Genomic DNA, 12460 nt, shown 5'->3' on the forward strand with positions numbered 1-12460 from the left:
AAGGTTCCTTGTACTCTTCCCATCCCATTTAGTGCACCTATACAGGGCCAGCTACAACATGTCCCTAATTCTTTTGTAGTTATACAGTATACTGGATATAATAAATAGATCTGTGCTCTGAGCTTCAGTTGTATTCAGCTGTATTGACAGAGAGAGTCTGAATTTGACATGCATGTGAGAAATGAGATAAAATCTGGTTTGTATAAATAAGAAGTTTCTTCACTTTATTTCTTTAAAATTTAAACAGCCTTTTGCAATGAATTACAATTTATACATGCTGCATGTTAGTATGTGAACATAACATAAATGAATTATGGTTGTATTGCAGTACAAGAGCATATGATTTTAATTGATCTTTACTAAACAAAAGATCTCATCGTTGGTGACTGACAGCAAAATTAACTTACAGATTTACTGAATGTGGGCTTTGTGGTGCATTGTGTACCTAACATTTATTGCTGCTCAGAGCGAATCACTATTTCCTCCTCAGGATGTTCTCCCACCCATGCTCCACACAGTATGAGCAGGTACCACCCTATCTTCCTAAATCTCTCAGGAGTGGGTGAGGGCTGGAAGAGCTAGGGGCAGCTTGGGGAGCCAAGGTAACAGTGAGGTGGGCTTGAGAAAATGAGGGGGAAGAGGAGAAGTGGGAGCTAGGGCAGACTGAAGTGAGAGGGACAGTATCTGGGCAAGGGGGAGATGGGGATTTTGGGCAAGTCAACCTGCAGGTGGGGTTTGAAAATCCTGGATCAATATCCGCACCTTTGCCCCAACCCACTTTAGCCTCTGTCCTTCTCTGCATCCATCTTTCAGCCCTTGTCCCCATATTGTCTGCCAGCCCCCCCTCCCCTCCCCCCGGGCACATGTCCTGCTCTCACTCTCTGACCATTCTTTTTGTCCCTGTCTTACTCCTAGTCTGTGCCAGTCTTTGACACCTTATGTCACTTGCCTCTGGGATACAGGGCCACAGCGGTCACCTTTTTGATCCCAGCTACTCCATGCTCACTTGGATCCATCCAGCAAGAGGAGAAGTGGGAGAGTCAGCTTGGCTGCCTCCTATTCTTCCATCATTGTGGTCCCTGGTGACTGGTGGAAAAACTACAAGAAAATCCTGCTGCCCTGATGGGTACATTACATTCCAGCAGGGCTGTGGGGAGGTGTGGCAGGATTGCTAAATGCCCAAGGTCAGATGCTTGACCTTTGGCAGTTCTGAGAGCCTGCTTTTAATGTGTACTCAATCTGTGTGTGTGTGCAGCTGTGTAGGACTATAACTGTACAGGGACTTCGAATGCAGCCTTAGGATTTGGGGACAAACTTGAAGGAATTGAAATTTTATGGAGCTACTGACAATTCTCTCTCATCCTTGTGGAGACTTAGAATTCCAGCTCGTGGGAAATAGGTTTGCTACAGCACGGATTCTGCATTAGCAGTTGTAGAGGAGCTCCACTGCTGCTCCTTAGTACGTCGTAAGGCTTTTTTTCTTTGCAGTCTTTGCAGGTCTCCTTAGTACACATTCTGGATTGGACTGTGTGGGTGCAGGATTTGATTACTTTCCTAAGTCCTGAACTGCAGCACCACTCCTGCTTAAGGTCATGTCCATTTTTTAATGTCAGGATGCAGTGAATAATCTGCAATTTCTGTCAGTTTAATTTTAACATTTCCATTATTATTTTTCATTTGTATTGCAGCACCCAAACAAGAGTGCAGATGAAAAGCTTAACAACTAAAGAGGTTTGCTACTGCTGAAAAAGGGCAGTGACCACTCCTCACTATGGGTCTGACAATTTCACTCTCTCTTTCAAGATCTACAAATCCTGGAATAGTATTTCTTTAGTTGGTTATTTTCTGTTAGAAGAAAAGCCTGGCTAGCACAAAAGTAAACCCCTTCACTTCAGATTTGGTTTTTCACTATTTTTTTTCTCCTGGCCAAGGAAATTTAGTACACAAAATTACATTAATGCAATGTGAAATGGATATGCACCTGAGCCATATCCCCAAATCTGAATACAGCTGAACTTTGAGATAGCTTTGATTAAATTTGTATAGCTTGGAAAGTGTCTAATTTTAAATCTAAAAACTCATGAAATTCAGAAGTCCTTTTGAACTCAAGTAAAAAACTGTTACCAGACTGGTAAACATAGAAAAGTGTATATCAGGTGGTAAAGAAAAGGTTAAAATACTGGAAGGTAACACACAATGTCTTAAAAAAAATACTACATTCATTAGAGAGAATCTCAGTCTTGAAAATAAATATCTTCAGAATAAGGTGTGAGTTCTCAGAGTTCCTGAAACCACAGAAAGAGCAATACCTATAAAATATACAATAGGTTCTGAAGACTTCATACCTATGAAATATACAGTAAATTCTACACAGGTAATGGTAATCTACTGCATAACTTTAAGAACACAGACCCTTCAAAAGTTTCTGATAAAATAAAAAGCCAGAGAAATATGTATATTTGTGTGTGTGTGTGTACAAAGGAGATAACAAGAAAATATGCATTTAGTAGAATTATTTCCAATGAGTACCCCTGCATGTTCATTTTTGCACAACTCTTACAGTTAGAGAAAAAGAGAGATAAACAGAAGAAAAATTCATTGAGTGAAATCCTGGGCTCACTGAAGTCAGTGAGAGTTTTGTCATTGACTTCAGGGTAGGGAACCATTTACTGGTTCTTAAGTATATTTTCATTTCATAACAGTTATGCATATCTCATTGGTGACTGGGGAAATTTGACAGCAGAAATACAGTAGCCAGCCAATAATTATACCATACAGGAGGACTTAAGTTTATTTGGGTACTGTAATCCTACTGGTGCAAGTTCAGTATAAATGTCTTGGAGGGTTTTTTGAAAAAGTTATATTTCATGGAAATAATAAAATATAGCCCTGAATTAAAATAGTCATAACTGAGCCTATGTGTACACTTACACCGTTGTGTGTAGAGTACATGTGTAGCTGCACAGTGCGGTGAAAGGCAGGCTGTGTCCACACTTGCCACTGCAGTATGTGTAGCTACATATGCAGTAAAAGATTCCGGCAGCTCCCCACTGCTGGAGCCTTTCACTGTGGCAAGAAAAGGCTCTGCCAGGGGGAGCTGCTGGAGCCTTTCCCTACTGCTGGAGCCTTTCCCTGTGAGGATCCATGGATCTTGATCCCAGTTCCATGTGAACCCAAGCACCCTTCATGTTCCAGCTGCCATCCATCAGCTTCTAATTAATTACTGGGTTGAGTGGCTAATGGAACCCGAGCCCCACCAGAGTCACTGCCCAGGAGAGTCCTGACTGGCAGAGCGCCTGACCCCTCCGATTGGTCTGGCTGTGCTATTGAAGCTAGAAGGAAGCACAGGGATTTGTCTGTGCAACTGGATGAATTATTGACTGGCTGCTTCTTTGGACCTTGCATTCTCACTTGACTCATGAGCTTTGCTTTCTGATGTGTTCCTGCCTGATTCCTGATCCTTTCTCCTGATTCCAGCTCTGACACTTTGCCCGACTCACAACTCTGATTCTTGGCTCAGGTTCCTGATTTTGACTCCTGCTCTGACCACTAGGTCTGACTGCTTAAGCCCCATCATGACTTTCACTGCAGCATAGAAATGCTCCAGCAGTGGGGAGGCAGAGGGCACTACACTGCAGATGTGGTAAGCACTGCTTGGACATGTAGAAAGCTGCATAGATTCTTTGCCCTGGGGCTTTAGTCATATAGGGCACTTACTCGCCTAAGCCGTGTCCTACCATCTACACTGCTATTCATAACTGCGCTAGCTGGGTGTGCAGTTTCTGTACTCTGCACACAGCTGGTAAATGTAGACATACCTTGAGTTTGGAGAGTCCACTCCCTTTTCGCAAGCTGGCAAGAAACTGTTTTATATCTAATGGATGTATCATTTACATGTAGTGCAAAATTTAAAAGCAAACAACTTTTATTCAATCTAATATCTATGGGCATGGGCGCGAGTGCATGTTTATTAGAATGAAAAAGAGGACGTTATTTTGTATTGAACCTTTTTTGATAATTGTATATACGCAAACTTGATTGAAAAGCTCCATAAAATCTAACATCCTAAAGTATATTACTTAAATGAAAAACAGCAAAGACCCTTTATTCCTTGGCTTTACTCTTCTCTTCTGGGTTATTTTCACCTGTGTGTAGTGTAGAAGCTCTGTCTAATTGTAAAGTGAAGAATCCTACCTTCATAGAAATCCTCCTTTCTGTGATTGGCAAACCAAATACCAGTCCTGTCACTTTCTCCTCGCTTTTTCATTTTTTTGTTTATGATCTCCCAGTCGTTGTAGGCTTGCCTTCTAGTGTCCCTAGGGATCAGAAATGGGGGAGAGGAAGTGTTCATCTATCTGCAACCACAGACAGTCTCAAATAGCTTATAGAGTGCAATAGAGATTGTTAAACAAACTGTGCCAATAAGAGTGTTGACCATTTTTGTTCCCTCACGCTGAAGAGTCTCCCACTCTTCTGCTCTGTGTCTGGCTGAGGAGTGACCTTATTTATTGTGTTAACAAAATTAGTGCTTGATATTTTTGGTTTTATGTTTACTTGCAGGAACTATGAATTCATAGTGCTTATGGGCAAAAAGTTGCATTGCAAGGAATCATGTGTCTATGTCCACTATCCTATTCTTTAATTCTGCTGCATTTTTAGTGTATTCACTTGTGAGCAAAGCCCTTTTGTTCAGACTTTGCTATGTGTCTGACGATATGCTTGAATGTGGAAACTGTCCAGCAAACTTAAAGAAATGGTTTCTTGCAGCACAGTTTTGGTTTTTTGGATTTTTTTTGGCCAGATCATCTGATGTGTATATTTGGATGACGAAACAATAAGTGTTAATAGGTATTCTAGCTACTTCCTTTCCTTATGGAAATGAGTAGTCCCCTTAAAGTAAATGATGGTACTTTTGTACGTCAGAAGCCTGATGTAAAGGTGACTGAAGTCCATGTAAATCTTTCTAGTGATTTCAATGGATTTTGAATCAGGCCCAGGGTGAGAAGAATTTGGCCTTATTATATTATGCCAAGGAATCTTTATAAAATGAGTTAATAAATTAAAAATTTTGAAAAAACTAATCCAGTGGCACCATGAAAATGTGTACATGAATTACTGAGTAACAGTTTGATCCAGTGTCATTAACCTTCTCTTCCTCTTCTCTTTTGTATTTCTTCTCTTCCATCTTTTTTTTTAAATTTGACCCTCATTATTTGTATGGCCTGAATTTACATTACAAGTTCCACAGGTCGGGGCTGTGTCTTTACGTATTTTTGCGAGGCATCTGCTACACTTTTGGGCACTCTAAAATAATTACAAAAGTAGTACTGAGAGTAACATTGCCTCTGCTGTTCATCATCTAGTTTTGTAATTATTGATACCAAGAGGCTTGGGATCTTAATTTTTAGCACTAATGAATTTTGGAGTTAAAGCTTTTTGTCAAGAAATCCTGACTTTTTTCATGTAGGAGTTAAAATGACTGCAGTAGTTGTTTTTCACCAACTTGCTTTAATGTTTGTATGGAGACAGACATTGTAAATCTTATAAACGAATTGTTTAATGTTTTCTCCTGATTTTAAAAAAAGTGTGATGTTGTGAAAATACATTTACTTGGATCTTAAGGAGTTGTTTTTGATAGATCACTACACCTTGGATTCCAAGGAGGGAAGCTTTTACAGCTTGCACAGATTCATGTGATGTAGATGATCTTGTTTCTGAAGGTAGCTTTGTCTAAATTTTCTTATTACAATTCTATGGTTTTTAATGTTACTAATTAAACATGTGCTATTATTTTCTAGGAATTTCAACAACCTTCTTTAAATGAGCTAGAGTGTCTTATAGCATCACAGAAATTTGAAATACAGTTTTTGCAGGAAAAATTGAAAACAGCAAATCTTAACCTAGCAGAGCATAGCTTTTGCAGCACAGACATCCTTGAAAGCAAAAACATAAAGTCTGGAAGAAAGCACAAGGTAGGTTAGTTTATTGTCTTGTATTGTTATGTCAAAATGAGGCTGGCAAAGCCAAACATTTTTGCTCAGGGATCCAGATAACAACTGTTTTAATAACTGTCCATGCTGCTTATAATTCTGGAAGCTTGTTTGAAGGGTGTTTGTATTATCTGCCAAAGACTTGCTAAAATAACTTCAGGGAGTAGAAATTTTTACCTTATTAACACAGAATAAAGGATTCTTAATATAATTAAATTATTTAATGGCCAAATTCTTTGCAAGGTTTCTTAAAATGAATATTAAGTATTTCATTCTGTTTGCTAGGATACCCTTTTTTCCTTTCTATGGAAATATAAGTAACAAGAATTTTTATTTTATAAAAGTTTGTAAATAAAGCAAAATGATGCCTCTGAATTTTTAAATATGAAGTGGTTTTATTTTGTACAAAGTACTAAAACTAGAACTCCTTCAGTTTATAGTCCAGATAGCTTTTATTTTGTAAAGTACTAGATTGCATCTTTCCAGATCATTTGTTGTTTTATTTATAATTATGTTCCTTCTTCTATTTAAAGTCATTATTACTTATTAATAAAATAGATATTAAAATAATTCTAATGGTTGAATATTCATTTATGGTATTAATGTAAACTGGTCAGCAACTTCCTTTTCTAAGATTTTGTTCTTGAGGTTTTATAGAGCACACGGGGTGAAAGGCATTTATGTCACATGGGAACTCACAGAAACCCCCCTGTCTAGCTTACAATTCAGTCAGTAATAAAGTGGGGTGGCATTCTGCTTTCTCAAAGATGTTCCATTGTGAAGACTACCAAGTAGCTAGTATTCTATGCCCTGGTCTACACGAGGACTTTAGGTCGAATTTAGCAGCGTTAAATCGATGTAAACCTGCACCCGTCCACGCGATGAAGCCCTTTATTTCGACTTAAAGGGCTCTTAAAATCGATTTCCTTACTCCACCCCTGACAAGTGGATTAGCGCTTAAATCGGCCTTGCCGGGTCGAATTTGGGGTACTGTGGACACAATTCGATGGTATTGGCCTCTGGGAGCTATCCCAGAGTGCTCCATTGTGACTGCTCTGGACAGCACTCTCAACTCAGATGCACGATTGTTTGCCGTTGCTCTGACGCAGGGAGGGGCGACTGAGGACACGGCTTACAGGGTTGGCTTACAGGGAGTTAAAATCAACAAAGGGGATGGCTTTACATCAAGGAGTATTTCAGGCAGAACTTCACGGAGGGTTCCAATAAGAAATGGTGCACCTAAGTTATTGTTCTTATTGGAACAAAGAGGTTAGTCTGGCCTCTGATTGATACATGGCTAGATTTACCTCGCTGCACCTTCTCTGTGAGTGACTGCAGTGTGACCTAGAGGAATGAGTCCCCTAGACGGGGGGGCAGGGGGGGTTTGCAAATGAGTACAAAACAAATCTGGTCTATTTCTTGTTTTGATCCACTCCATCTATCTTTTACATCTTTGACTGGCAGCAGACGGTGCAGAAGGACTGCATGCCATCCACATCTCATGGCTGCTCGGCAGAAGATGGTACAATAGGACTGCTAGCCATCCTCATCTCTTGCCTGCCCAGCAGAAGATGATGCAATAGGACTGCTAGCAATCCGTATCACCTGCCTGCTCACCATAAGATGGTTCAATAGGACTGACTGCAGGACTAAAGAGAATGACCTGATCAAGTCACTCCAAATTTAGTCCCTGCGCCCATGTCTGCCCAGGCACTCCTCATCGACCTCACACAGGTGACCAGGAGCACCTCGGACATGACGATGACGGCTACCAGTCCTATTGCACCATCTGCTGCCACAACGCAATGGGTTGCTGCTGCTGTGTAGCAACGCAGTACCGCATCTGCCAGCACCCAAGAGACATACGGTGACATCCATGCTTGCCGTGGTATGGCGTCTGCACAGGTAACTCAGGAAAAAAGGCTCGAAACGATTGTCTGCCCTTGCTTTCACGGAGGGGGGAGGGAACGGGGGCCTGACGATATGTACCCAGAACCACCCGCGACAATGTTTTAGCCCCATCAGGCATTGGGATCTCAACCCAGAATTCCAATGGGCAGTGGAGACTGCGGGAATGGTGGGATAGCTACCCACAGTGCAACACTCCGGAAGTCGACTCTAGCCTCGGTACTGTGGAAGCACTCCGCCGAGTTACTGCACTTAGAGCATTTCCTGTGGGGACACACACTCGAATATATAAAACCGATTTCTAAAAAAACGACTTCTATAAATTCGACCTAATTTCGTAGTGTAGACATACGCTAAGTTACAGGACCTTCAGTGGTCAGCTCTTCCTCAGTATTCCATACTGTACATTATGCTTGGAAAATACTTATTTTCAGATCACTTGTTCACAGGAAGCTAAAATTTTAAATTTGTTTGTCCAAAATATGATTGTCCCAATTTTGGGGATGTTGTCTCTTTCCGGTATATTAAAATCAAGTGATTGAACAAAATAATTTCTCTGCATTCTTCTTGTTCTTCTCTTTTGGACTGCTATGCAGAGCTTCTAATTTTTGTTTTTAGTGTGTGAGACTTTGGTGTGTCTGAATGTATGTATAAGCTTGTTTTGATGATGTCAACTGTAGACATTCACATAATACATCTTTCAGCACTATAGGACAGTGAGAACAGTATTTCAACAAAAAGCTATGTTTTCTGAAAGACAAGGGACGTAATGGTTAAAAGCCTTGTTAAATTTGCATATTCTCTGTCATTTGTCTTTTCATCCCTGTGATATGGATTTGGACATGCAGACCAAGATTGTCTTTCATTGCTATACTTTCCAGTACAGCCCCTTGCTAGCTTTTACAAAGCAGTAAGCAATAAGAAATCCTCATTCCTCTTCTTGAAAAGTAAGTGAGAATTCAGTCACAATGGTTATAAAATTCACCATGAAATACAATATGCCCACAAATATACCTTCCTTGCTCTCCTTACAAACACCCCTAACTTGGCCTACATGAGCCCCTGACTCAGTTTTTGCAATGTTCCCAATAGGTGACATCAAATTATATCTTTAGTGCTCTGACCTTAGTGGCAACCCATTCTGATGGATGTATCAGAATTAGCTCACAGTTGCCCAAGGCATCAGCCAGAAGGCCAAGTTACCTTCATCTAATGAGATTTAGGCCCAATTCACCAAAGCACCTTGATCCAGCAAAGTATGTGCTTAACTTTAAGACCTTTAATAGTTCCATTCATTGTTAAAAAACTTGGTAAAGTTTTGGTTTTTCCCATGTTACGATTTATGGAGCAAACTTGTCGTACAAGATTCTTGTGGAAAAAGTGGCACTTTGTGCTGCATGTATTTCATGTGATTTGCAGAGAGGTCTCATGTATAGAGAATCAGTTCTTAAAGTTGCTCACCCAGTTAGAAGACTATCCATATAAAAAAAAACTTCCCATATTTTCTACAAGTTACACAAAATCTTTCATCTTTCTGTCATAAAACCCATAGATATTTATCTTTCCATTAATAGTGGAAAGTGAAATTATGTCTGTTTCTCACATTACTTAGCATATTTTTCTGTGGTTGTTCTTTAAGACTACTTCCGTGAAAGCTTTCAGCATTGCTCTCTCTTCATTCAGGCTGATCTATCTTCCCCTCTCCCCCACAAAAAAAACAGACTAATTTTTTTTTGTTCCAAATAGGGTTTTTTTAAATGTTTAAAGCAACCAAATCTGTGTATATAGTTTTGATGTAAATGTGTTTAAAATACTGTGTAATTTGAGGATTGATTTGCAAATTAAAGTGCCTAAACCTGGCAGCAGAAGCAACTAAGTTTGCAGTTGTGAGGCAAGGTATTACAGAAGCCATCTCCCCTTGAAATCAAATTGAGTTTTGCAGCAGCCCCAGGCAATCACATTGCAGCATCTTTTACTACACAGCCTACTTTAACTTGGCTAGAAAATTAAACTTCGGTTTTCTGGCAAAGACTGCCTTTGAATTACCTGACTGCAGCTGAAAAGCCCAGACCCAGTCTGTTCTCTCCACAGATCTCTGATCAGATTACTTAACAGACAACAATATATTCAAACTGAAGTATATTCAGTAGTCGGTTCTTACTAGTTCCACTACTTCTCATTAGGCATTATTTGTGTCACTGTCATCAACGGGGATAGTTCTCTACCTTTTCTATACTGTGACCCTGTGTTGCAACAGAAAAAAGTTTCCTGACTCCTCTGCCATCTAGCCATCAAGGGAGTATGGTCTTCTCTGGTCCTGTCTCACCTTCTTTCCACCCTTCCTCCTGACTGGTAGCTCAGTGCTGCTGTGCCTGATATCAGTCAGGCCACCTCCAGCCTCCCTTGTTCTCCTTGTCTGTGGACAGGAAACATGATATTCTTTTTTGAGTGCTGGTCCCTATGGTATTCACTGTGGGAGCATGTGTGCTCCATGCACCCTGGACTGGAAATTCTTCAACAGAAGTGTCCGTTGGTCAGCACCTGCATTTCCTCATGCTTCCAACTGAGGGCATAAGGGGTGGCACAGACCGACCATGTCTCATTTCTTTCTGCTAATTGTGGTCAAACGCAGAACCCTTATGTGTCTCTTCACTGCCAGTGTTCCTGCTTTATCTTTAATCCTGTACGTTGTTTTAGGTTTTAGTAGTTAGTTTTTGTACTGTTTAGTTTAGTTAGTTTGGGGATGAGAGGGCTTTTCCCCTGTTCCACTCCCTCACTTTTTGGGGCATCTGTTATGCCCAAGGTTCCAGGCTTCAAACTCTGCCTCACTTGCCTCTTGGTATTCTTGATGAGTGATCCGTACAAGAGCTGCCTGTATTCCCACATCGCCTTGAGATGTGACCTCTGTCATGCTTTTCCACTGTGTACCAGGGACCTTCAAGAGTTCAGACTTCAGAGACACCTCATGGAGTTCTCAGTGAGGCCTATTCAGACCCTGGGCCTTCCTGATCCCCTTCTACCCAACCTGAACCTCTTGGTAGCATCTCTCTGGCTTCAGGATCAGCCAGTTCAGTGTCCTCCTACGAGCCCAAAGACTGAAAATGGAGACACAGTGAAGGCAAGGGTAAACATTCTTGCAAGAAGAGGGATAAATCACCCCACAAATCCTCTAAAAAGAGGTCTCCCTCCCTATTTCATCCCACACCGCCTGAGACTCCATGTCCCCAAATGGGTGCATCCAGAACTCACAGAAAAAGGCAGGTGTTGGTAATAACATTCCTACCAGTGCTGCAAAACTGCACACTGAAAGGGCAGGACCAGTTCCAGCACTACACAGAGGCAGAAGAGACCATTCTCCTTCTGCACTGGCAGTACCAATCTGGTCCCAAGGTGATGCTGGCCATACCTAACACATCAGCCAGCTCTCCTCCAGCAAGACTTTGATACATTTTTGTTGAGGATCTGGCAATTTATACAGTCCTCTCAGATCCGATCCTGCTGAGAGATTTCATGACACTGTCAACTCAACATTCACTGCTCCCAAGCTCCAGCTGTGAGGTGCAAGGCCTGACACCGCCGGTGCATTATTCTCCAGTTCCTGTCCCTGGTCAATCGGAGTCAGGTCTTGTGGCTCCACCGCTAGAGTCTGATGACTCTTACTCGTAAGAAGAAAATTACTTGGAACCAGTGGTCCCTCTGGCAACCCAGCAAAGTGGTTTTCAGCCCTGACAGGGCTTCCAAAATCATGTGGATGCCTTTGCACTAAATATGACGTAGCAATATTTTCCCTCCAAGTGTCACTCGATCAGACAGTGTCACACTCCATGGCTACCTCAGAGTCATGAGACAGGCCTCATGGTTGCAGGCATTGTGGTTCCCCAAGGAGGTTCAGGCAACAGTAGAGGACCTTCCCTTTGAGGGTAACAATCTTTTTAGTGAAAAAATAGATGTCATTTCACACGCACCCCCACCCATCAACTACTCTTGTACTACCGTCTTCTCCTTAGAGATCCATACTCCCACAGAAAACGTTTCAGACCTCCTCCTTCTAGATACCGCCCACAGCCTCTCTCTTTCCACCAAAAGACCTACCCGTCCCCCAGAAAACAATAGAGGGTCCAGCATGACAGGCACGCAGCACTATCCTACTCCTCTCTTCAGTCCCAGCCACTTGCCAAAATAACGTTTTGACAGGATGCCTGAGAGCCATCAACTAGCCTTCATACCACCTGTTACCTCCATTCCCTTTGGTGGCTTGTTTTCTCCCAATGTGGCACCGTATAACTCTGGACAAATGGGTCTTGGACATCGTATTGACTGACCACACTTGAGAGTTCCTGTCTCTCCCTCCCCTCCCCCACACAACACTCTCCCTGTCCCTTTTCAGGGATCCCCTCACGAGAGGATTCTCAATGTATTCCCTGGCGGACGGCCTCAGCAGACATTTGCCGAGGGATCACAAGTGGGAGTTCCACCTGTCAGAAGGGCACTACATCTTCCATCAGTGGGATATCCCATCAAGATACCTTTTTGAAACCCAGCAGAACAGGAAGTTCCTGATA

The 12460-nt window shown here is 41.7% G+C and overlaps 1 protein-coding gene across 3 annotated transcripts in view; it reads left to right on the forward strand.

Annotated features, from left to right (window-relative positions):
• Nucleotides 1-12460, forward strand: part of CNTLN (centlein) — a 276250-nt gene that overhangs the window by 122644 nt on the left and 141146 nt on the right. For all 3 annotated transcript variants that reach the window (XM_074953434.1, XM_074953436.1, XM_074953437.1), the window contains one exon: nucleotides 5799-5972. In XM_074953434.1, the coding sequence (XP_074809535.1) occupies nucleotides 5799-5972 (174 nt within the window). The remainder of the gene's footprint in view (nucleotides 1-5798; nucleotides 5973-12460) is intronic.

This window comes from Natator depressus, chromosome 5 (genome assembly GCF_965152275.1).
Source record: "Natator depressus isolate rNatDep1 chromosome 5, rNatDep2.hap1, whole genome shotgun sequence".
NCBI classification, from domain to species: Eukaryota; Metazoa; Chordata; order Testudines; family Cheloniidae; genus Natator; species Natator depressus.